Source organism: Ruditapes philippinarum, unplaced genomic scaffold (genome assembly GCF_026571515.1).
Source record: "Ruditapes philippinarum isolate M1 unplaced genomic scaffold, ASM2657151v2 ctg176_1_1_1_1, whole genome shotgun sequence".
NCBI classification, from domain to species: Eukaryota; Metazoa; Mollusca; class Bivalvia; order Venerida; family Veneridae; genus Ruditapes; species Ruditapes philippinarum.
Window position 1 is genome coordinate 55050 of NW_026864115.1, and position 25511 is coordinate 80560.

The 25511-nt window shown below is 30.5% G+C and overlaps 1 protein-coding gene across 8 annotated transcripts in view; it reads left to right on the forward strand.

Annotated features, from left to right (window-relative positions):
* LOC132724450 (ankyrin repeat and MYND domain-containing protein 1-like) overlaps positions 1–18007 on the forward strand; it is a 37396-nt gene extending 19389 nt beyond the window's left edge. The window contains exons 13-19 of one of the 8 annotated variants that reach the window (XM_060709311.1): positions 499–664; positions 1266–1455; positions 2344–2367; positions 10209–10363; positions 10851–10984; positions 15161–15337; positions 17884–18007. In XM_060709311.1, the coding sequence (XP_060565294.1) occupies positions 499–664; positions 1266–1455; positions 2344–2367; positions 10209–10363; positions 10851–10984; positions 15161–15337; positions 17884–17994 (957 nt within the window). In that variant the 3' untranslated portion in view covers positions 17995–18007. Of the gene's footprint in view, positions 1–498; positions 665–1265; positions 1456–2343; positions 2368–3761; positions 3807–5930; positions 6048–9231; positions 9259–10208; positions 10364–10850; positions 10985–13317; positions 13343–14239; positions 14307–15160; positions 15338–17883 lie in introns of all 8 variants that reach the window. The other 7 variants (XM_060709309.1, XM_060709316.1, XM_060709314.1 and 4 more) reach the window with 7 other exon arrangements.
* Positions 18008–25511: the final 7504 nt, after the last annotated feature.

A 25511-nucleotide genomic window follows, 5' to 3' on the forward strand; every position in this document is an offset into this window, starting at 1 on the left:
TTTTCTTCATCCAAATAACACCAAGTATTTCAGGAAAATTTTCTATACTAGTATGATTATTGTAAACTGGATGTTTACCTGTATTTGATTCATGGTTGTACTAAAAGTTTGTTTGTGTCTGCACAATACCAAGTAATGAAGGCATTAAAATTGATACCCTGTTATTCCATGAACATGACCAGTCAAATATCTTTCTGTTGCTTGCTTGGTGCAAGATCTAATATATTGTTGCCTTAGTGCAGTAACAGATTAATTTCTTTTAAGTTATATTAGAAGTTTACCCGTTATTTAGCCTTATTACTTCGGCGTGAACGATTGGATTCATTTTCAGACTGTTTTTTCATACTTTCAAACAGTTAATATGACATGTGAAAAATTGCATTAATGATGGGCATTATGATTTTTTTTAGTTTTTTAATGACTGAAGAAGTTATTTATAATAATAATTGAAGTGGTACAGATGATAACAATAAATTAATTTTACTGTTTATCTTACAGGACACACATATAGCCAAGACTCCATACCATGCTCTCACCCATGCCGAGCGTGAAACCTTTATTAATCGTCGTAAATTGTTAGAACATGTTGGAGATATACTTAGAATTAAAGCTGTTGATAGGGAGAAGAGAAGACTTGATGATGAGCACAGGGAGGGAGTTAGAAGTTTGTTTAATATTTGATTTTTTTTAAAACCTAGAATTGGAGATGAGAGCTGTTTTAAATGCTGAATTATAGCAGCCATAAACTCCTTTGAATATAGCATGTTCTTGCTGCAGCACTTTATCATTATAAACAAATAATGAAAGTTAATAATCACAAAATGTTGTAAAAATAAATCAACAAGTTTTATGTACTAAATTATATATTGGCAGATTTTTTAAGAACTTTTAACATTACCTTTTATGTTTTTATAGTGAGTCTGCCAGTCTGACCTCATGTAACATATTAAAAGTGGCATAGTAACTTTTAGGCATCACTAATCAGATAGGCTAAGTTAAATATACATAAATCTATATTCACTGTGACATCATCATTCATTGGTTTATATAAATGTTATACAAGGCAGAAGTATTTAGAGACAAGTTACTTTTTTAAGTAAGTCCTTTTTAAGGAACCCACTGAATGTAATCTAATATTAAGACTACATGGCAACAAATTGTGTTGAGCAAACATATTAGAGTATAATATAGATCAAGTGTGAGTGTCACCTTCTTACAAATTCAGATGTTTGTATCTCTGGTGAACAAGTTTTAATTTTTCACAGGTGCAAGTCCAAGCAGTGGATTTGTTTATATTGGGGCTGGTGCTCAGCTTCCTCCAGATGCTAAAAAGCCCAAATTTCTACGGAACCAGCCAACGGCTGGTGGGGATGCTCCAATGGTGACATTTGAAGGGCCACAAGGGGGCTCAACTCCGTATGATACTGGTGAAACAGAAAGTATTAAAGGACCTCGGTATGTTTCTTAATCAGTCACATTTATATTTTTATCAACTGTCAAACTATAATTTAAATATATTAATCAGATTTTTTTCTTTTTAATTTTAGGCTGAAATGCTATCAGTCAAATACTTTAGGTGCAAGTTTTTGATTTTTGATACACAAGAGCTTGTCATTTATTCCATAACAATGATTATGACCTTTGGACTTAAAGGGCAAAGATATTTTGCTTCATAAACTGTTAAGACACAAGTTTTTTTCCTACTTGAATTTGGAAAAAAATACATGAATGATACTCTAAATGTGTATGTTCATGATGATCTCATCTATGGTTTGAAACTTTTTTAAATTTGATATATGAAAACATTATATTCAACTTATGGTTGAGACCATAGCTAAATTTAAGTTCTTTCATAAATGAGACCATAGCTAAATTTAAGTTCTTTCATAAATGAGACCATAGCTAAATTTAAGTTCTTTCATAAATGAGACCATAGCTAAAGTTCTTTCATGGATGAGACCCTAGCTAATTTCTTTCATGGATTAGGCCATAGTTCATTCATGAAGTATCCACCATACTTCAAATCATAGATGATACTAAATTTGATTTATGGTTATAAATGACACTATATATAGTTAATTCATGATTCATCATCAGTAATATTATTCTGTCATCGATAAGAGCATAATTATATAGATAATTTAAAGAGGTGAGGGCTATAAGTTACAGCTTCACTTCATTCATGGAGGAATGGCTTAATTTTTGCTAGTGGCATTCCAGCTTTGATGGCAAGAAATTTAAACATAACAACCCTAAAATTTTTATTAAAGTTTAACCTTATCAAATGCAGTAGAAATAAATTTATATCAAACAATACACTGTAGTATTTTGTTTCTAATTTAGTGAGGAAGACACTGTGTTTGGAAAGTAAGTTAATGAGATATATAATTCCTTGTGTGTTGAGGGTTTGAAGCATATGTGTATTGCCAAATTGTTTTGTCTACACATGCATATTCTTATCAAATTAAAAAAAGCATATGTTATGTTCCTGGTGTATTGAAGGCTTGGTTTGAATCATGTGTATATGAGTTTCCAAATTGTTTTTGTCTACACATGCTTTGTGTTATTTACAAATTAATGGCTTATAATATGAACATATATATACCCCAGTGTGTTGATGGCTTTGAACATATATTGACTGTCCTATTTTTGTCTATTCCTATGTATTCTCGGAAAAACCCTTACTATTCCATGCGTGTTGAGAATTTATAATCCACACGTCTATTGCCATATTTCAAATATCTACACACTAATATTCTTTATTTCATAAATAGCATATCTATTTATATTGTGTGTTGTGGATTTTAAAAAACATATGTGTTTTGCCTTTTTGTTATGTCTACACTTGCATATTCTTGAAAAATCAATGGCATAGACACATTAAAATATATATGTTGACTGTTCTATTCATAATTGTATGTGTTAGGCTGTCTTTTACAGAATAAACTTAATAAACATTTCCACAGTGTTACTTTGAAAATATCTGACATATGTTGCGGTTTTTTGAGGTATGGGTATTTTGCGTTAAGGTTTACTTGTGTGTTGGCATAATGTTTGTTACTTTGTGCTTTTTCTGCTTGAAGCCTTTTGTTTCATATACAGCTTAATTATTTATTTCAATCAATCTTAACTGTTGAATGATGTGATAAAGTGATTCGCATCTGCCACCTTTCCACAAATAAATTCTTAAACCCTCACCTACTGAAACCTTTTGCCACTGCGGGTATAGTGCCAGGCCACAGTCTTTACTGTTGGTTGACTAACTTTAAATTTTCATCTTGATTATGTTTAAAAAGGACAGCTCCAAAAAAGAAACGTGGACAAATCTTTAAAAGATTCAGCAGGTTAATGGTTAAAGACTTGATAGCTTCATCACATATCTATAAAGACAAAAACAAAAACCGAAAAGGCGTATTGGATTTTCTCTTTAATGCACCTTTTACAGATCAGCATTAATTAAAAATTTCTCTTCAGTTTTAAAAGTGGATATATTAAAATCAAGGGATCAATAACATGCAGACATACCTTTTGATTTTTTTAAGCTTTAGAAACTGTAAACAGCCTGTTGATAAGAACTTCTTTTTTGACCCATTTAACTATGACCTTGACCTAAAAATATTGACTTTCAAGGACAAATTTTCAAAGTTTAGTAAATTTAATTTATTTTTTTACTGGTTCCTTTATTAGGATATTTTTTTGCAATTTTTGTGAGACTTAAAGTCCATTGTTATTATGTTGTATTATTTTCTATTTTTACGAAGCTGGATGTATATTAAGGTGATAGAGCCAATGTTTGTACCTATACGGTAAATACTGCATGCCTGGCTTGACATGAAAACATGTGTCTAATGCAAGAAATGATTAATTAATACCTTCTTTGAAATCAGAACAGCATGGCTTTACTTGAGTTTTTATATGAAATGGTTTTGAAAATGATTTTGTTTGTTATTATTTTCATTAATTTTGTTGTAAGGTATTATCGAAACTATCTGTTGAAAAGATCCCAAAGAGTGCTGTAACACTTTACCTGCAGAAATTGTGTTATGGCTTTGCCTTGCTTTGAATTTGAAACAGTTTGTTCCATATTTAAATGGATTTAAATGTCAAAAAACAAAAACGTGGACTACCAACGGTATAGAACCTGATAAGACTGCACAGATTCCCAGGCTGGTCTTAGTCTCATGCAGGCTCTATACTGGTGGAACAGCAGGTTCAGAGTTAAAGTGGTCTCTGATGCCAAGTGGCCTTAATACAAAGGTTCCTTTTAAAGGCTTGAATGAATTGAGAAAACACATTTTTATACAATTTTCGTATTTAATTTAAATCTAAAATAGCAATATTTGTCCTAGTTTTGTTGGCTTTTTTTTAAGATTTGTGCCATTCAGTGAATAAGTCACGAACCATTGAAAATTTTGAAATATAATATAGATTATAACTTAAAGACAGATACTTTGTTGTCAGATGTCATTATATGCATGAAATATGCAAGTTAAATGTTACATTATTGTTATCAGTAAAATTTGTTTCTAAGAACTTTTGTGATTTTAAGTTTGAAAATTTTGGTTGCTTAAATATACAATATAGTAGAAAACAATGATGGTCATTTAATGATGCTCTCCCTTTTTTCCACTTAATTTAACACGATACTAGTAAATGTGTTAGAATATAATACTGCATGGTACTATTATTATTACTTAATTGTATTTGTTTGATGGTTTGCTGATTGGAACTGTACTTATAATGTGAAAATTATGTCATATTTAACCAAGATCAGTTGCTTCATTGATCAATCAATCAGTAAACCAATAAATAAATCAATCAATCAATTAATCAATTAATTAACTTAGCAACCAAATAATCAGTCTTACAGAATCCTCTATTCTAATATAACTTGTATCATCAGTTTTTATCATTTATAAAATAATATTTTAGGATTTTAATGTCAGTAGCTTGTGCAAAGTTTTTATATAAATGGGTTCTCTCATGAATGGAAACAAAAAGTCTTGAAACAGGAAAGTTGTGCACTGCATGTCTTTTATAAATTATTACATATGCCTGCAAGTGTTTTTTGCTGTGTGTCTTTTGATGTAATATTTGCTTTATTTTTTATGGCTAAATAATTTCCATGGCAACAAATTTTTGATGCACTTTAACAGAATGATTTTGTATTTATTTAAAAATTAATCAAGTGCTTTGTTTGTAACAGAAGTTAATTTTTCTACTTATTAAATCTTTTTAGGACTGTATTTCATTAATTTAAATACAGAAAATCAACAGATGTCTGAAACTTGTATTTAAAGGAACTCCACTGAGATTTTTTGACATTTCAGGACGTGAAATATTTTTTTGACATTTATGTACCATCTGATTTAAGCCTGAGCCAATAACTTGTGTATGAAATTTCAGATCATTTGCCAAGTTATATGCATATCTTTCCGTTTTAAGTGCCTGAGAAAGTTGATTCATGTAAGAAATTCAAATTTTATATGTTTTAGGATTTTTGACTTTAGTGGAGTTGCTTTAATAATCATGATTGTGTTTATTTTGGTCAGTGCTTTTGTATTGAGAGTTACAATATTAGACCTCTATGGGTGAGTGGTTGAGGTTCCTGAATTCAAACCACTTGCCCCTTGCTGATATGGGTTTGAATCCCACTAGAGACTTTGGATACTTTCATGTTTGGATGTGATCAATCCAGTTTACATTATGTTAGTGGCTCTAGTCAAATACATACGTTGATGGTTTTTGATATGATGCAGTCACAGGGGCACCTGAAGTTTTCCTGTCCACCATGCAGTATCTGAGCTGGAAAGTTGCCACATTTCTTTAACATAGCATCAGTGTTACTTAAAATTATTAAAAAAATATATATAATTTATGTAAGTAATTGTAATATTTTTATTTATTCTAGTTATTTTAAACATTTTTAGCAGTTTTGCAATACATAACAATGTGTATTGCATGACAGCAGCTACATATAAGGAACATGTAAGAGGTAACCCTTCACAGAGGGTAAGGTTTGACACAAGGTCACTGGGCAAACCAAGGTCAGAAAATATCAACACAAAACCCTTAGTTTATATCCCCATAGCTTCAATTATGTTAGCTCAGTTTTACTTATCTTATATTGGGTTTATGATTTAAGTGGAAAGGTGTATTTCTAAAATGTCAGCTTTTTAATACATTTTTAGTCATTTCTACTTATGGCTTAGTATTTATTTACTGATTTATTATAATTTCATTTTTCTTTGGTTGGAATTAATTTGAGAAATTGTAGGTTTTAACCTATCAGTTCAGAAAAAATGGGGAAAATTCTTATTTAAGAAGCAAATAAATTCTGAAGAGCTAAGTTAAACAGAAGCAAATAAATTCCTAAGAGCTAAGTATGTGATTAAAACTTAAATGGTAACAACTAGTATCACTATTATTACTACTACTATAATAATCATAATTGTTATTACATGTATTGTTAAAATTTAAATTAGAATATTTTATTATCCCCGCCGAAAATTTTCGGCGGAGGATATAGAAATAGTCTCCGTCCGTCCGTCCGACCTTCCGTCCTTCCGTCCGTCCGTCCTTCCGTCCAACATTTTTGTCCGGAGCAATATCTCTAAAAGTATTTGAGTTATCAACTTGAAACTTCATAGGTGGATAGACCTCATTGAGGAGGAGTGCAGTGAACAAGAATGATAACTCTACCTTGCATGATTTTTGAGTTATTGCCCTTTGTTATTTTTCAAAATTGATTTTTGTCCATAGCATAACTCAAAAACCCTTTGAGATATCAAAATGAAACTTCATAGGTGCATAGATCTCACTCAGGAGATGTGCACTGCACAAGAATGATAACTCTACCTTTCATAATTTTTGAGTTATTGCCCTTTGTTATTTTTCATACCTAATTTTTCACCTGAGTGGAGCATAACTCAAAAAGTGTTTGAGATATCAACATGAAATGTCATAGGTGGATAGATCTTATTGAGGAGGAATGTTGTGCGCAAGAATGATAACTCTTCCCTATACAATTTTTGAGTTATTGCCCTTTGTTTTTTTTCATGCTATTTTGTCCAGAGCTAATCTCAAAAAGTATTTGAGGTATCAACTTGAAACTTCAAAGGTGGATGGATCTCATTGAGGAGGAGTGCAGTGCTTAAGAATGATAACTCTACCCTGCATTATTTTTGAGTTATTGCCCTTTGTTATTTTTCACAATTAATTTTTGTCCAGAGCATAACTCAAAAAGCCTTTGAGATATCAAAATGAAACTTCATAGGTGCATAGATCTCACTCAGGAGATGTGCACTGCACAAGAATGATAACTCTACCTTTTATAATTTTTGAGTTATTGCCCTTTGTTATTTTTCAAACTTAATTTTTCAATTCAATTTTTATCTCACAAAGTATTTGAGGTATCAACTTGAAACTTCATAGGTGGATAGATTTTACTGAGGAGGGATGCAGCACACAAGAATGATAACCTACCCTGCATTATTTTTCAGTTATTGCCCTTTGTTATTTTCAGCCATCAGTATTCACATAGGTTTCAAATCTGTAATTACTATAGCCATCAGTTTTCATTACCAAAAGACCTCTTAAAATGGAATTATTCTGCTCTACTACATATACATTCTTCCAATGAGCAAACACATTCGGCGGGGGATGGCCATGTTGACATGGCTCTTGTTATTACATGTATATAATATTATTTTGCTTTTAGCAACCCCAAGTTATAGATATTAAAGTAGGAAGTTTACAAGGGAGTAAAATGTAATAGATAATTTTATTTGAATCATGCTGGTGCCATATTGATGACACTGATGTGTAGCCAATCAAATGTGAAGAAATTACTCATCAAATGTACTTGGGAGTAAATTATAACAGCGCATTAGCATCATGTATAATCATAGAAATTCATAGATCTGCAAAAACACCTGTGTTAGAATTGAAATAGAAAGAAAAAGAATTATGAAGCTTACTTTGAAGAACTGTATGAGGAATTGGGAGAATAGATTTATTACAATTTTGGGGTCACCTGTATACAAATTTCTTTTCTTAAGAAAGAATAGAACAGAAATGTTCATACATAATTATATAGATCTATAATATTGTAGTCACCCTTTTCCCCATAATTATTTTAATTTCGTACAGCAATTATTTGGTTTAAAAATGATTTGTTCAACAAGTCTGAATTATGTTCTTATGTTCTTTGTTATTTTTATGATTTAACATTTTTTTTTATAAATTTCTTTGCTTCTTAAATTGCTTAAATAGTTTACTGGGGTAAATTAAATTATTTGTTGAATTGGAATCAAAATGAGAGAATCTAAAGAAATAGTTATGCCATGTTGACTATTCTTTATAGTCATGATGGGGGAATTGTATGAAATTCTCCAAAGAGCTGTCACGGTGTAGACTTTCTGAGAAATAAAAATAAAACAGGACTTTTGAAATAATGTTTTTAACAAATAGATGATTATCATTTGAATATTCTTGTAGGATATGAATGAGTTGAAATGAAAATTCCTGCTTTCAAATTGTTTTTTTAGAAATAATTTTTATTGTTATTTGTATTTATTTAAATACTTGAGTCTGCAGTGTATTTTTTAAAAAATATTTTGTTTTCAGATGCTTTAAAAGCAATGTTAGAGAATAATTGAGATCTATGTTCCATTGTTTTTCATCTTCTCTTTAATGTAGCATTTATATAATTATAAGATCTAATTTAGATCTTTCAAATTGAACATTAAACATTATTCCCCTCCTGGGGTTGATAAGAATTATGTTGTGCATGCAGTGCAGGCAAAATGTCTTTTACAATGACTAAAACATAGTTGAAAGGTAACAGCCGAACCTTCGTTAAAGACCATCTCTGAATACCTGGTCAATAACCCTCTAAATATAGCCAACATTTTGATAACCCTTCATTGATAAAATCAGAGGTGTAGATATCTATGTCTCTGATAAAACAGAATAAAGTTATCTCCAAAGAAAGACCTCTTGTCTACAGAAACCATGGTTTCTTTTTCCCTTGGGTGGCTTATGTTCCTATGGTTTGACTGTGTATGTATTAAAGAACAAATGTGGAGTAAAACTATCATTTAAGAGTGATTCTGTTTTTATTTGCAATGATATTATCTGCAGTAGTAAGTTGCTTTTTTAATCAATTTTTTTTCTGCTTTTTAGCCCAGATTTTAAATATGTTCTGGTAATATTTTATTATTTATTTAGTTATAGGAGAAAACAGGTTACATTTAGGTAAATAATGAGAGAAAAAAAAACTTAGATAAGTAAAAATTGTATACACATTTCTAACAATGTAGCCATCTTGTAGACATTTCTATACATGTATATATTCTAAGGCTATATATTTCTTTCTACTATATATAAGAAATAATTATATCAACAAAATGAAATCATTTGTTTATAATTATGTAATATCATGCCAATACATTGTTCTCTAGGTTCTGTTTTTCTATTCAACACCTGACTGTGACCCCATCCCCCTGAAAAATATAACATCTTTATACAATTCATTAAACATTTCTTTTCATTTACATTGTAAACTCTTTTGAGTTGAGTCTTTTTTTTTCTTACTGATTTTGGTGATGGCTGGTGTAATTCTAGTGATTTTCTACTACCATGTAGAACTATATTTTTGAAAATGACATTTATTTTGTTTAAATTTTAATGTGACAGTTTTTAATTTCAATTGGGACAGTTCAAGCATTCTAATTGCTTATTCACTTTGAGACATAGGGTTAATATATGTGTACAAATGGTGACTATACTAGTTTATATATTTTAAGTTATTTACAACATTTTAATTAATTTGAGCAATTAGACTGAGGTGAGTGAATAAGGCCATCATGGTCTTCTTGTATTAATTTTTGTTCCTTAACAGTTATCTTGAAAAAATGAAATTTACTTTTAGTTTAAGTTCAAAGATTTCAGATAAATTTTGTTCTGAATGGAATCAAATTTTGAACTTTTATCCTCACTTTTTTCCTGTCTGTGACTTGTGTCCTACTCAAGTCAATTATAATATGTGACCTTTGACATTCAGTTTGTCTGAATAGTTGAAAGGTAAAATGTGTGTTTGTCATGGTTCGAACTTACCTTGTTTATTGACTAAATAGAGAATACTTATTTATTATCTTTTGGTTAATTACATTTACATTTTTTGGTTATTTATATCTTGTTTACAGGAAGCCACTGTTCAAGTACTGCTATCAGTGTGGTCGGTCTGTGTTTGTGCGTCTGTCTGCGTGCACTAGATGTAAAGAGGTATATTATTGTAGCAAGGTGTGTAAACTGAAAGCCTGGAACCTTCGCCACAAGGAAGAATGTATCAGGATAGGTGGTGAGTAGAAGTTTAGTTTATTCAGCAATAAAGTACGGGATTATTTTTAAGCCACAAAAATTGTTTGCGAATCCCACCAGGGACTATTAATGTGAGGAAACTAATATAGCTGAGCTTACAAAAGGTTGTTGGTTCTTCTGTTAGGTGTCGGTTTGAAATTGAAATAAGAAGAGGGATGGCACCTGAAATCCTCCTCTACCAATAAAGTTAGATTGTCACCATATGATGTCAGGACTCCTAAATTTAGGTCATTTGGAGGTCAAGTGGTTATAGCTTAACTATGTGATATTCATGTTGAATTTCAAGCCAAAATTTAAAAAAAACTAAATTGACCTAAATGTACCATTCCTAGGAAGAGGCTGGGAGAGCCAGGAGCAAAGCAAAGGGAAGTAACTGATATGGGCCAATATGTACATCTAATATAATTATAATGCTGGAAAATAATAAAATATTAACTGCTTTCATACATATTTTGTGTCCAATATAGGGAGGTCTAGAAGTCCAAGTCCAGCAACCCGTCGTCAGCGTGCTGAGAGTCCAACGCCCGCCACAAACCCTGACAAAGGAAAGAAAACAACTGTATCTGAGCTGAACAAAGATAAACAATCACTGAGGATACATGTAAGTGCTGGGATGGGACAGTTTTATTAGATGAACTTCAGTAATGAGGGAATATTCTTGATAGTTGACACAGTTGTTTAATAATTACTTGTATGTTTCCATTCTGTAGGAGTTACTTGACCTGTTCAATAGTTCACATTTGATATGTGTGCCATGTGAAACGATGCCAATTTGTTGTATAATGAGCTTGAATGATGCAATATACATTATAAAATCAGCTAAAATGATTCTGAAAACCCATTGAGTGTTTGGCTTTTCTTGAACAATGAAAGTATAATGTCTTCAGTTATTATAGTATTTCTTGTACAAGATGATTTTTACAATTTTGAATATCTAAACTTAAAGATCATTATTTTTCACCCAAAAGGCATCTTTTCAAAAGACTAGCTGCCTGATATTTAGGCATGTCTCTTACCTTTACAGTCATGTACACATACCTCAGTCATCAAATTTTGTATTTACATTGACAACAGATTTATTTTTACTGAAAAAAAATAGTTAACCATTTATGTGGTAAAGCTTCAATGATTATTCTTTGTATGTTTTAAGAATTAAAAAAAAAAGATTTTAAATTTGAAGTGTTTTAATAATTTAAAGGAAAAGTCAACAAAAAATCTAGTCTGACAGGCTAATTTATTTTTTGAAAAAAAAAAAATCAATTTTGTACATATTATAGTACATGTAGATTTATATAAAAACTACAATTATAGCTAAATAAACATGTGTATTTTGTTGTCTGACAAAATGGGACATTTAGCATAATATGAGGGCTTAAATTTTTTATCAATTCAATTTCTGAGCTGACACAAGTTTTTTGTTTTTATTTTCCAACAATTACAGGACACTGTAGGACTAGGTGCTCTTACTATTTAATTCTCTCACTGTAGTGAACTTTCATACCACATTGCTCTTCTAAAAGGCTGTCAACCATTACTTTACAATTATGTATTATAATCTCACAAAAGGAAAAAAATCAGTTTCTTTAGTATATCTAGCTTTGATAATGAATATTATATCATAGAATTTGAGTTAAGTCAGGTTCAACCATTGAAATATAACAGACCTTGCTGAGTATAAAGACTGCTGGCTTGGTTTTAAACCATTGTCACAGGCCTTATTATTTTCTAAATAGTCAGTGATTTATTTCCTGCTCACTTTTATTACTTTAATATTAATGATTACAGTGTAATGAACAACTCAGTTTTTACTTTCCCCTTATTTTCTCCCCTATCTCTAAGGTAAGTTCATGGGGAAAATGAGCTGTGTTTAGACCATTCATCTGTCTGCCACACTGCATGGATAATGTGTGTATGGGGGGCAGAGTAGGGCTTGCAGCCAGTATTGTGAGGTTAAATGTTTTTCTAGAAGTGTTGTAGGGTCTTTACTATTTGACCATTCAATATTATTTTCTTTCGGGTTTTACTGGGGCTTAGAAACTACTTTTAACTTGAATTCCAATCATTCTACATTCTAGGTCTTTTCCGTAAGCTTCTTTCTAGAAGGTCGAAGTGTTTCTACTCAAATACTTGCCAATCTACTTACCCTAGGGACATCTGGGGACTTCCCTAATACTAATGAAGCTAGACAGTGACCTTACAACCTTGGTGCGGTTGATGTTCAATTTTAAAACCAGAAGTATAATCCCATAGTTGAGTAACTATGTATGTCTGTATGGTGTATCATTTTGAAATATGTAATACATCTATGATGTCTTCCTTAAGAAATGGTTGACAGCTTCATTGATCTTTTTCTGTCTTGAAATTAAGGTGCAAGGCTCAAAAGAACATGTTTTCACATTAATTTTCAACAAACTGCCACTGTGTATACTTTTTTCTTTAGATACACAAAATCACGTGTGACTGGTATTAATGTTTATAATTAGAAAAGGGTAGTTGAATATATATTTTTTTGTTCCTGGGCCTAAAACTAGGAAATATACCAACAAAATATAATGTTTATTTGATATAAAAAAACAACTTCATGATTTAATATGATACACTACTCGAATAATTTATATTATTTTACCAATATAAAAGAAAAATATAAACAAATTGTGTACTTTTTTAATGTTTGAAGGCGAAAAAAATTGATCTGTTTTCAGTCTTCTTAATTTTACAGAAGTACTTATAATAATTATAAGCAATACGTTGTATTTATATTACATGTATTTATGTTTAGTTTTATGCTATGGTTTTTCTTTACAATCAATTTGTTATGATAGATTAAACATTAAATTTATGTTAGGCCCTCAGACAACAAAAATCTCGTAAATTTGATGCTTTTTTAGAGAAAGCTTTCTAAAAACATCAAAATGTTTTGAAATTTCATTTCAGAAAAAATTGGGATATGCAGCACAAAGTATAAAAGTTTGTTTAAATTTCAAGATTATGATTAAATTGATTTGGTTTATCTGTTTTGAATATTAATTAGTATATTATGCAATGCTTACATTTATTTTATGCTTTTGAGTGGATTACTGATTTACACCACTCGTGAAAATACTGTTTTTAAAGTTCGCTCGATGAAATAAAATTTCATCTTACACAAAAACAAATGAATAACCTCTATGTATTTTTTTTCCATATTTCTTTATTTATAGAAGTGACTTAATAGAAGTTGTTCATTTAATAGAAGTTGTTCATTTTAGTATTTTTTACACTCCAGATTTAAACTTGATTGTAGACTGACTGCCATTTTATGAACTTTTGAACATAATGTTTCTTAATTTTATCATAAAATAAATCACTGATTAACGGAAGTAACTGCTAGTGTACAGAGCATTGGGGACTCTATTAAATTATTCAGGTTTATTATCATTTGTGCAGGTATTTATGTACACAGGGGCATGTGATGATGAACAGTGTACAATAAACTCAACTTATAATGATAATATGATATACTACTTAGTAACAATGTACCACTGATAACGATGCTGTTGCTGCAGTCCCGACTCTTGTCCTCATAACAGTATTTAATTTTGGCAGTCCCCTAAATATCATTTAAGTGGAGATTACTGTACATAGTTAAATTCATGCAGAAAGACTGACAATTGCTTAAAATAGCAGGTAGATTGTGAATTGACTGCAAAACTGCAGTAACTTATATGAAATAAAGAAGAACTTACAACAGTTTTGCGGCCAACACTCAAGATGCTTCCAAAGATATTTACTGAAGAAATTGTAACTATAATTGGGACAATATATGTATTCGCCAATGAAAATTCAAGAAATTGATTTGTTATAATCTTATGTACAGAGAGACGACGATATGGGAAGTCTAGGTGGTATGCTGGAGGAACTAGGATTTGATATAGATAAAACTGGTACCACTCGTGTTTACTGCTTCATGTGCAGATCATAACATTGCTCTATTAACATGACAATTATATGACATTAATATGACATTAAAATGATAATTATATTTAAATATGACATTTTACCATGGTTAGTCTTGTCTGAACTCACATTTCAATGTTTATTATGAATAATGAAATATATTTTGACACTGTTATATACCTGAGTATATATAAACTCAGATTGGACTAAATTGGTCCATTACTTACAAACTGGCCTCACAATAATTGCTTCTACCATTCAAAAGTCAATTTAAAAAAAAGAAGAAAAAAAATAACAATGTCATTAAAATGTGCTGCCTATACATGTGTACAAACAAAATCAAAATGGCAATGAAAATTATTACCTGTGTTCTGCACATTTAAGTCTTTGCAACATACATATTTTGTATTGCTTTTTATAGTTTCTAAGGTAACACATGATCCTTTATGGTCTTTTTTGTAAAGATGGGATGTGAGATCAGAGCATAATGCAAAATGTATGTGTTTTAAGTAACTGACTTAATATTTTGCTTGTTAACAGTTGCAGGGCCTGATATTGTCTGGGAGTTTTGCTGTTTGTTCTTAAATACATGTATTATAGAAATAAGTGTAGTAAACTGTGATAAAATGAGATCAAGTTGCCCATAATGTATTTCATACTGATAATGATTTTTATTGAAAAAGATGAAGTATTAGCCTTATTCAACATTTTGTCAGAATTTACAAGTCATAATACTGGATATTGTTCATTAGGTTTGCCTTTTCTTAGTGACATCTAAGTATATGTTAGTATTATAGAGAGATTCAATTTGACATTGACCATACAGCTAAATGTATTACAGTCCGGAACTTCGGAGCGCAACAGTCAAATAGCAAGCCGGGAACCGTCAGCCAAAGCCCTGTCAAGTCGGGTGTGCTCCGGGAGGGTTATGTCAAGCCGGGCGACCTCTGGTTATCCAAGGTCACATTGCGGCTCGTCTAGAGACTCTGAACGTAGTGTCTCTATCAAAAGTGGGCAGGTGATGTGCCCGATTATTTGACCTATAGATAAATGCACCTTAATCAAATTTGTACCTTATTTGGATATAATTACGCACTGCTTAAATTATGTTTTATACCTACACTCGCTTAACTTTAAATGTTCTCTCACAGTTTTAGCCTTTTCTAATGCGTATAATTTCAGTTTTTGAAATAATAAATGAACTGCCATTTTTATTTTTTATTCTATTTTTTTTTTAATTCAATTACACAATTTTATTGTTTTTTGGTGTTTTTTCTGTTGTTGTTTTTCAATTCACAATTGAGCAGTTAATTACCAGAACAAACTTTTTTTAACCCTATCTCAAACTGCTTTATTTGGTCAACTTTATTACTGTTTTATTGTTCTGAAATTTGGGGTTTTGTAATTCCAATTAGGTCAACATTTATGAAAATTCAATCACGCTCAGATCTATATATTTCTTATAAAAAGTAAATTATGTTATTGCTTGCTGTATTTTAGCTTGACTCTAGCATAATGTAATTATATTTCACTGCATTTTACATATTAATTAAGCATTTATACTTTAAAGTTGTCATTAAATATCTGAAGAATTGAAAAACATCAGAAAATGGATTACTGGAGGTCATGGTCGAATATTTATAAATCATAGTCATGGAATCTAGAAACTTTGTATTTTAAATAGAAAATACTTAGAATTGATTAATTAGCAATATTTAAATAATCTAATATAGATTCTAATTTACACAGCTGTAACAATATAATTAGGTGTTTTAATTAATGCATTTTTAACATTGGTAATGTTTCAGGTTTAGTGATGGCGTAATGATTATCACATTTATTGTTTAACTTTTTGCTATTTTCTAATTCTTTGTACCCAGATACTAAATCAGTTTGAAACAGATGTGTTCAAAATGAAGATTTGCAGTAGGCAAAGAATTAACAATTTCAACATTCTATAAATTGACAATTGACATTTTGAAATAAACATGGGAGATAATTGGATATTTTGAGTTATCAAAAAAATTATCATTAGAATATAAAAGCGAAGGATATGTCTTTCAAGAAAAGTGTCCAGCATTTTTAAACTGACAAACTGTTACCCTTCAGTCAATTAAATAGACTGTACAGCTTATGTACCATCAACCAGTGTAATATTCTTATCAGATTGCAGTGTCAAAATAATCGTTTAAGCTGTCAACAGTATGGAGGCATGGCCAAGTGGTTAATGTGTCAGACTAGGAATCAGAGAAATTTGCTATTCGAGTGGGTTCAAGACCAGTTAGGTACAATCTGTAGTTTTCTTAAGGAGAATATTTTACACTCATTGCTCAGTATTGGTTGGTTCTAGGAATGGATCCGAGAGTGTGTCTATAAGTTTCGTTAACTTGCTATAGAACGGAACAAAATAATTAAATTTAATTCTGTAAAAGCCAACACTGTATGGGAGTCTGAATAAGATTGCACTGGTGCACAGGCTGACATGGCTATATACAAGTGGTATTTACCAATCTGACTTAGTGTTACCAGATTTAGGTCAATGTGACTGCTTTTATAGGTTATAATTTTTGACATTATTGGAGGTAGTTTGGAACACATCTGTTTTCTTGCTGATTTAATACTTATACCTAGAGTGCTGTGCAGTTCATTTACAATTGGGGTGTAATAATGCATTATACATATTACATTTATGTTATTCATGTACTTGTGTTGTGGTTTTTTTTTTACTCTTATCTTCTGGCAATTGAACTTGTTACCAAATTTGTGTGAGATGGCAAATTCAGTGCCTAAGTGTTGTGTATTGTACTAGAACCTCAATGCAAAAATGTAGTTAATATTGCAACATGCAGTACAGATGCTGCATTGAACCTGTAAGATTATAATTGTTTTGTTGTTATACATATTTTATGATATTTTATTCTCACTTATTTATTTATTACAATAATATAATTACAATTATTGTTAATAAGTAGTTATAATTAATAAAGGCTTTATTTGCTACTTTATATGATAACTTAATTATATTGCTTACAAGTTGTAGGACAGTTTATAATGTTGAAGTGTAACAATATATTTTATATTTGTAATGAAGTTAATATACTCATAGTTTAATTCAGCATGCCATAATCTTTGTATAATGTTTATTTTGGTTTTCAAAAAAGGCATAATTATGGTTCTTTAAAAAGAAAAAAATATTTAAAAAATGTCATAATTGAATAAAATTGAAATAAAGCTTAAAGTTACAAGATGTATTGTAAACCAATCAAATTTAATGTCAAAGGTCAAGTTTATTTGTAGCAAGATATGGTAAGATCAAAGTGATAAAGTTATTTTTCAAGTGATGTTTTATAAGTCACTGGTTTAAACAATATTATCAAATTGCAGCTTCTTTAATTTTGCAATGATAACATCCATCAACTCAGAATTGGAGTTTATTTGTGTATACAGTGGTTCCATTGAAGAACATTTAACATAAGCATAACAGAAATGTGTTTGCCTGTCTTTTTCAGTGTAAAATTTGTTATAGTTAAAGTTATCTTGAGTCATATTTATGTATATTTACAGGTGCCCCGTAAAGGAATAAGACTAAGTGCCAAATATGGGAAGAGTGGTGGTGAACATGATTTTCAGTGGGGTGATGATGGCCGATATATCGATAATTACAGTTTTGAGTGAGAGAAACAAAGAACAACAAGCAAAAATGATTTTGGCAATACTAAAATTCACAAAATCACCATTTCGGACTGATTGACAAGGAGCTTGATTATTTGCTACATTTCTACACTCAGCTCTGTTAACTTCTTACAATACTTCTAAGATATTTAGCAGGCATTTGTTTTCACCAAAAAAAACTTAAATTCACAAAAAACGTGAGATTTAAATTTTCAGAAATCTTCCAGATTTTACATAAATTTGTTAGCATAGCCACTTGGTATGGCTGGTAGCACCAAAATAATGAGCCCAATAGATCAAACTGCTTACAGTTATCATTCTTATTCTTACTGTCTTGTATTTCCTTTCTTCACTGAATTTCAGTCATTTGTGTGAAAATATATGTATTCAAATACACTTATATTGAATGTATACTTAGTATTTATTTGATCTAAATATTATCTTCATGAGAAAAATTCAGTAACATAAATTAAAACTTTATATTATTACAGCTCTGTATACAGTCAAACATGTGAACAAAGGCCTGGTGACCCAAGGAAGATTTAACAAATAATTGTCTTTATAGACATGTGGTCTTTATTTTGAGGTTTCATTTTTTCCACTTTATCAATTAATTGTTATCAAAAGTGGCCTTTATTTGCAGGGTTATCTTTATTCAGAGTTGGCCCTTAACACAGGTTTGACTGTATTAACCCTTGACCTGCTGAATTTGTGTAATTTATATGCCCTGCCATTTTTAGTTTAAGGGCGTTTAACTACCAACAGTATAGAGTAAGGTTAGATAATCACAGACATGCAGGCTGGCCTGGCTCTATACTGGTGGGTAAAGACTTAGACCACCTTTGATAGTTAAAATGATGATCTTTAAATATGCATGATGTCTCAAAATAAACAGAATGTTAATGATGTTATTTAATATTTATATAATTATCCTATTGGATAAAACAAAAAAGAGGATGTAAATTGAATTGTTAATTTTTAACTAAAATATAATGTATATGATATTAAGAATGTAAACATGAATGATTGGTTTATACTAGTATATAGAAAGTTTTGTAATGATGCCTGAACATAGGGCTTTTGTTTAGATAATTACATTACCATAGGTTGTTAAAACTTGAAAAATATATTTATTGTAGCTTGTGTAAATATTTTTAATTCTATTTAAATATATCTACAATCAAAAGCTGTAACATCTTTGAAAAGATTTAGTTTTGTTACAAATATTAAGATTCGGAGAAACCTTTGACAGTTTTAAAGGATTTATTTGCAAAATGGGAACTTCAGACATCATTAAAATTCTAGCACTAATTATAATACTAGAATTATTGATATGCAAAAAAAAATTAAGTTTTAAATGACATATATATAATTATGTGACAAAATTTTGCAATTTGTTTACTGTTGTTTTTATTTGTGTGAAATGTGTTGTATCAATGACTGCTTGTAAAGCAACTGTGCAAACATTAGTGCCTTATAAGTTGATTTACTGCTGGTTGACTAACTGCTTGTTGAAAAGTGTACTGCTAGCAGTTTACTGCTTGTTGATTACTGGACGATTGTTACTACTGGTAGATTTATGGATGGTTGGTTAACTTCTTGTTGATCTGAATCCCATTTGATTTAATTATTCTGGCTAACTTGCTGCTAGTACTTTACTGCTTGTTGATTTACTGCTGATTGACTTACATGTACTACTGAATATTAAGCAGTTTTTTAATTCAGCATATATGTAAGATTTTGATGATGCCCATTTATTTTACATAGTTTTTGGAAAATCTTCTTTTTGAGTGTCTAAATTTTATGTGCCTAATGGATAATTGTATTTTAAATTTTGTGCATTTTACTGATTATACCTTGCATTAATTATACATTATACAAGTAATATAAATATGATACATTGTTTATTTTATAATTATAGAGGTTTTTATATACATTTGTGCCTTTTATCAGAATTCTTTATATAGTTTATGCATAATCCTGGTCACAAGGTATTTTATATATTATTTTATTATGTTAGTATGAAAATGATGTAATAATTATATACATTGTAATTACTGTGATATATTTTATTTATAATTTTACAGTATTTGGATTTTTATTTTTTATTTCATGATCATGTATGTTAAGAAGTTATAGTTACATGTATTTATTTAAGTACATAAATTTAGTAATATTTGTAATGTTAGACAAAACTGATTGATTTGTATAATGGAGTATCCCTGCTTTAAAATTTGGAACTGTTTAATTGTAGTTAATGAGGTCTCAGAATGAAATTAATTGAATTTAGTAGAAAACAATAAAAGAGTTATGTGCACATTTAGTTCACACTGGCCTGAGCCCTAGACTGGTGTACAAGTATCCATTCTTATAAGTCATTGTTATACCATGAGTCCCTAAGAGCCTTACATGTTGAGTATTGAATGTCACATAAAGTGAGAAAAAAATATCTTAATAATTAATCTTAAATTAATAATTATTTAATTTTTTATGTAAAATGTTAGACCTGTAGTTAATATTTAGAATATAAAATGCTCTACAAAATCAATTCAAATGCTGAATTTATTGGTTGAGATGATTTGTTTATGTTTTTTTTTCCTGCATTTTAAGAACAAGTTTTAATATTGTGGTTAAAAAAATGATTTTGTATTTAATTTAATGTTTTCAACCACTATTATTTCTTTAATCAAATATTATTTGTAACTGTTCTAAGCTTAATTGTGAAACAAACTTTATTTACCAATAATTAGGTTATATAAAAGGATATGTAACTTAGGAGCTCTGTGTAGCTGTGTACATTTTCTTGCATTTAGTACTATTTTGATAAATGGCAAAATTATACATATATTTTACTATAGTATCTTAGGACGTAACACATATCAAATTATTTTATACAAGTAAAACTAGTAAGTAACCTAATGACCTGAAAAGCTTGACTTACCCCTAACATACCCAAACCTGATCATCTTTGAATGATAGATGGATATTATGTAACAAGAAAGCTGATACTTTTATGAATAACCTTTTTCTTGTCCTTCAGTTAATCATTTTTTTTAATTTTTAGGGGTCCTGGGGTTTTAATTGCCTTGGAATCACTTTCCACATACCAGTATTGCTGTCTGAGTTGAAATCAGGCCAGAGACTTCAGACTATTTCATGTGAGAAAGTTATCTATCATGCTAGCTGACAAAAGATCTGTGGTTTTACTAAGGTGCCCACTTGTGCCTGACATAATGTTGGAGGTCTTCAAACTCCACTAGCAAAATTAAAATGTCACTATGACTTCAACATTCTCTGTTTGGCTGGAAATTTTGAATTGTATAACAGAAAAAAAAAATGGTCCCAACTTGAATTAAAGAAATTCTTTAAAATCTTCAATACTAATGTATGAAAATTCGCAACAGATGCCAAATATGTCTGCCAATATTTTAAGCCTGAAACTTACCAGCCTCTATAACCTTTTACTTCTTTTACATTCAGTTTTAATATGCAACTTGTATTATTGTACTGTTTTGTTTATACATGTACCTTAAGTTACTGAATAAACTGTTATTGCTTGTAGGGTATTAAAATTTTTTTGTTTTTCCTTTCTCCCTTTGGAAAAGTTCCGAACAGGAAAAGTACCGAACAGTTTGTTTTCCTTCCTACCCTTCAGAAGAGTATCAAACAAAGTTTGTTTTTCCTTTCTCCCTTTTAGCTCATCTGAGCTTGCTCAGGGTGAGCTTTTAGGATCGTTGAATGTCCACATTTGTTTGTTAACACTCTAGCGATCACTTTTTTGCCGCAGTCATCATCAACCTCGGTCAGGATGCTTGTCTAGGTATTGCTCGGATGAGTTTGAACATTGGTCATATCAGATGAAAAACTAGGTCTCAGGAGCTAAAAATAGAAGTCTTTTTAACACTCTAGTGGCTACTGTTTTGATACGAATATCTTGGAAATTGGTCTGAAAGTTTGTTTAGATGATTTCTAGGTCAAGTTCAAATATGGGTCACCTGGGGTCAAAAACTAGGTCACACCGCCCAAATATGGAAAACCTTGTTAACACTCTAGTGGTCTCATTTTTCCCTCAATCATCAGTAAATTTGGTCAGGATGCTTGTCTAGGTGATAGCTCAGATCAGTTTGAACATGGATCATCTCTGATGAGAACTAGGTCACAGGAGCTAAAGATAGAAAAGTCTTGTTCACACTAGTGGCTACTGTTTTGATCCATTAAAATATCCTTGAAATTGTTCTTAAAGTTTGTTTTGATGATTTCTAGGTCAAGTTCGAATATGGGTCACCTGGGGTCAAAAACTAGGTGACACTGCTCAAATATGGAAAAACCTTGTTAACACTATAGTGGTCATATTTTTCACTCAATCATCAGCAAACTTGGTCAGGATGCTTGTCAAGGTAATTGCTCAGATGACTTCAATGTGTCAGGTGAGCGATCTAGGGCCATCTTGGCCTTCTTGTTAAAGAGTACAAATAAAGTTTGTTTTTCCTTCCCCCTTTTGGAGGAATACAAGTTGTGGCAATGTAGAACTTTAAAGCAGTTAGCTTAATATTGTTGTTAATGAGCTGTGACAAAAGCCATGCTTGAAGTATAACTGACATATTCATCAGTAAGTTCAGAATTTGTTTAAAGTTTTGAGCTTGACTAATAAAATGTTAGTGGGTTATCCTACTCGCCCTGTTGTTGGCATAAAGTTTGGCTTGGGTTAATAGTGCTATTTCATAGGTTTTTAAAGTTTGGAGGGTATCAACTTGAATTAGGCAAAAAACCTCTATTTTAGTATGAACTGTTGCAGAAAATAAACCCCTTTGTGAACCACAAAGAAATAATGGCTAAGGTTTATCATTTAAAATCCCATCTTAACAGTAACTGATGGCATTTTTTTGAAACTTCACACTTCTATGATATCTTATTGGTAAGTCACACATGTGCCACCGCCTCCGTGGTCAAGGGGTTAGAGTCAATGACTTCTAATCCAGTTATCTCTGGCGTGGGTTTGATCCCCAGGAGATGCTTTGGTAGTTTAGCGTGGAGGAATTAGTCTAGTACTGGTGTAACTCTCCAGGAACGATGGTTAGGAAACTACCCGCCTATATGACTGAAATACTGTTGGAAAAAGGCGTAAAATCAAACAAACAAACATGTGCCAAGACCTTTAACTCTTGCAAGGATTTTCATTGAGTTATTTCCCTTTATGAAGTAAGAAAGCTCTTGTAAGGCCTTTCGTTATTAAGTATAAAGAAAAGAGGATAATCTAGTGTGCAGTCTGTAATATGCAGACTGTAATATACATGTATAACAAACTTGACAGAGTTCCATGTAAAAATATTCTGTATCAATGTGGAAGATGAACCCACTTAATGAGTCATAAATAAAGTTTAAACTACATTTGTACTTAGTTTGTTGCATTATTTCAAGCATCCAATGAGATCACTGCAGTTTTTAAGGACATATAAATATTTGGACAGGATCAGAGTGTCAAGTGTGTTGTACATCATGTTTTGTGATGATCCAAAATTAATATAATTATCTTTTACAAAGAAAAAAGGCTCTTGAATCTGTTATAGTAGTATGATAATCGAGAAACAAAATAATGCATTTGATGAAAGTTTTTTATTTATCTTGTCTTACCATTTGCCAGCTGGCAAAAACCTATTCTTCCTGTGACCTTTTGTCTGCTGATGGCAACTTATTCTACACATATATAGCCAGTGATTCAGTGCCGTCTGAACATGGTTTGCATTGTCAGTATATACATTTGTATTTTGAAATTTTGCCTTAAAATGATGTATAGTCTTGTTCACATTGAAAGATGGACAAGTCCATTTAAGATATTTAGTGTGGCTAGGGCTAAGGATCACATTTTCTTTGGTAAACAGTTGTTTTTGGGGGTCTTTTTTTACTTTATTTAAAGGGACACCACTGAGGTTTAAAAGCCTAAAAACATAGCATTTGAATTTCTACATAAATGAGCTGGGGTACTTTAAACAGAAATATATGCAAAGATAGTTAAGAAAATTAATATACTTTGAAATAAATTGAAAATCGTATTTTTATGCTTTCCTTAGCCCGATTTGAGTGAAAAGGGTTTAAACGCTTTTCATTTTTGGCCATTCTTTTACAATTTAAATTATTATTCTGGAAAAATGAAGTGCGCTAATGATCTGAAACTTTGCACAGAGATAAGTGGTCTAAACCTATATCAAATGGTATATTTATCTGCAAAAAATATTTTCAGTCCCATCATGTCAAAAAACCTCAGTGAAGTCCCTTTAAAATAAAGCAAAACAATTTTAAAAACAAGACACATTTGAGTGTATAAAACTTTATTTTTTTTCCAACAATGTACAAAAGATAATGTAAAGATATGAAAAATTGAAGACTTTTATGAACACATCAAAGTGATAAATGGAAATTTGATTCAATTTATGAGAAAATGGACCTGATCAGCAAATTTTAAAATGAGATGAAATGGGCAAAAATATCTTTAATGTATCCTGAGCTTAAATGTAACAAAAATGTCACCCATTTGTTTCCCATTGGATTATGGGTAAATAGATGGGAACAGGCATATACATAGTTAATAAGTAACAAATCGTTGATATAGTTGCATGTCTATTTCAACTTTAACACAATCTAAAGAGCTTATCAAGCCTGAATTTGAACACTTCACAAACATTTTAACCCTTTTGCTGCCAGAAGTACTTAAGTTATTATATAGAGGATATTTGTTTAGTTCAGTGTAAGATCGGAATATATTTCACCGAGTGAGCACCAAAAAGTATATTTCACGAGTGGCGCAGCCGCGAGTGAAATATGAACTTTTGGTGTTCACAAGGTGAAATATATTCCGATCTTACACTGAATTAAACAAATTTTCTTTTTATTATATGCAAAGAAACGTTTTAAAAAGACATTAAACCTAATACTGAATGAAAAGTGCGCCAAATAATAATACAACGTGACGTCATTTACGACGTCACGTCATTAAGTTGGTACCCAGTACTGTGCACGCTGGTATTTCACTGAAACAACGTAAGGGGTTTAAATTCAAAACAGTGAAATTATCAAAGTGGTAATTTCACTGTTTCAAACAGTGAAATTACCAGTTTTATATCACTGATATATTTCTATAAACCATCGAAAAGCATGTAATAAATAAGTATAATACATGTATTTTTCTGAGACATTTACGAAGAATTTCAGAAATTTATCATCAATGACATATGTAAATGTGTTCAACTTTGTATATAAAATATATAACCTATACTTTTATGGAAGAAAAATTAACAAAGTTAAGATAAAATGATTTTTCCAAACCTAAAAAATAACAGAAAAAAACAATAATACATCCAATAAGTAACTTTATATCCCATTAATACATGTTTGAAAATATATGATCCTGTAAATGAAATGGGTAAACATGATTTGCTTGTAGCTTAAGTGTTTATATTTCACGTTGTTACAACAGTAAATACTAAAATGCATAATGCACTATAATAAGTGATGAAAAAATGGCT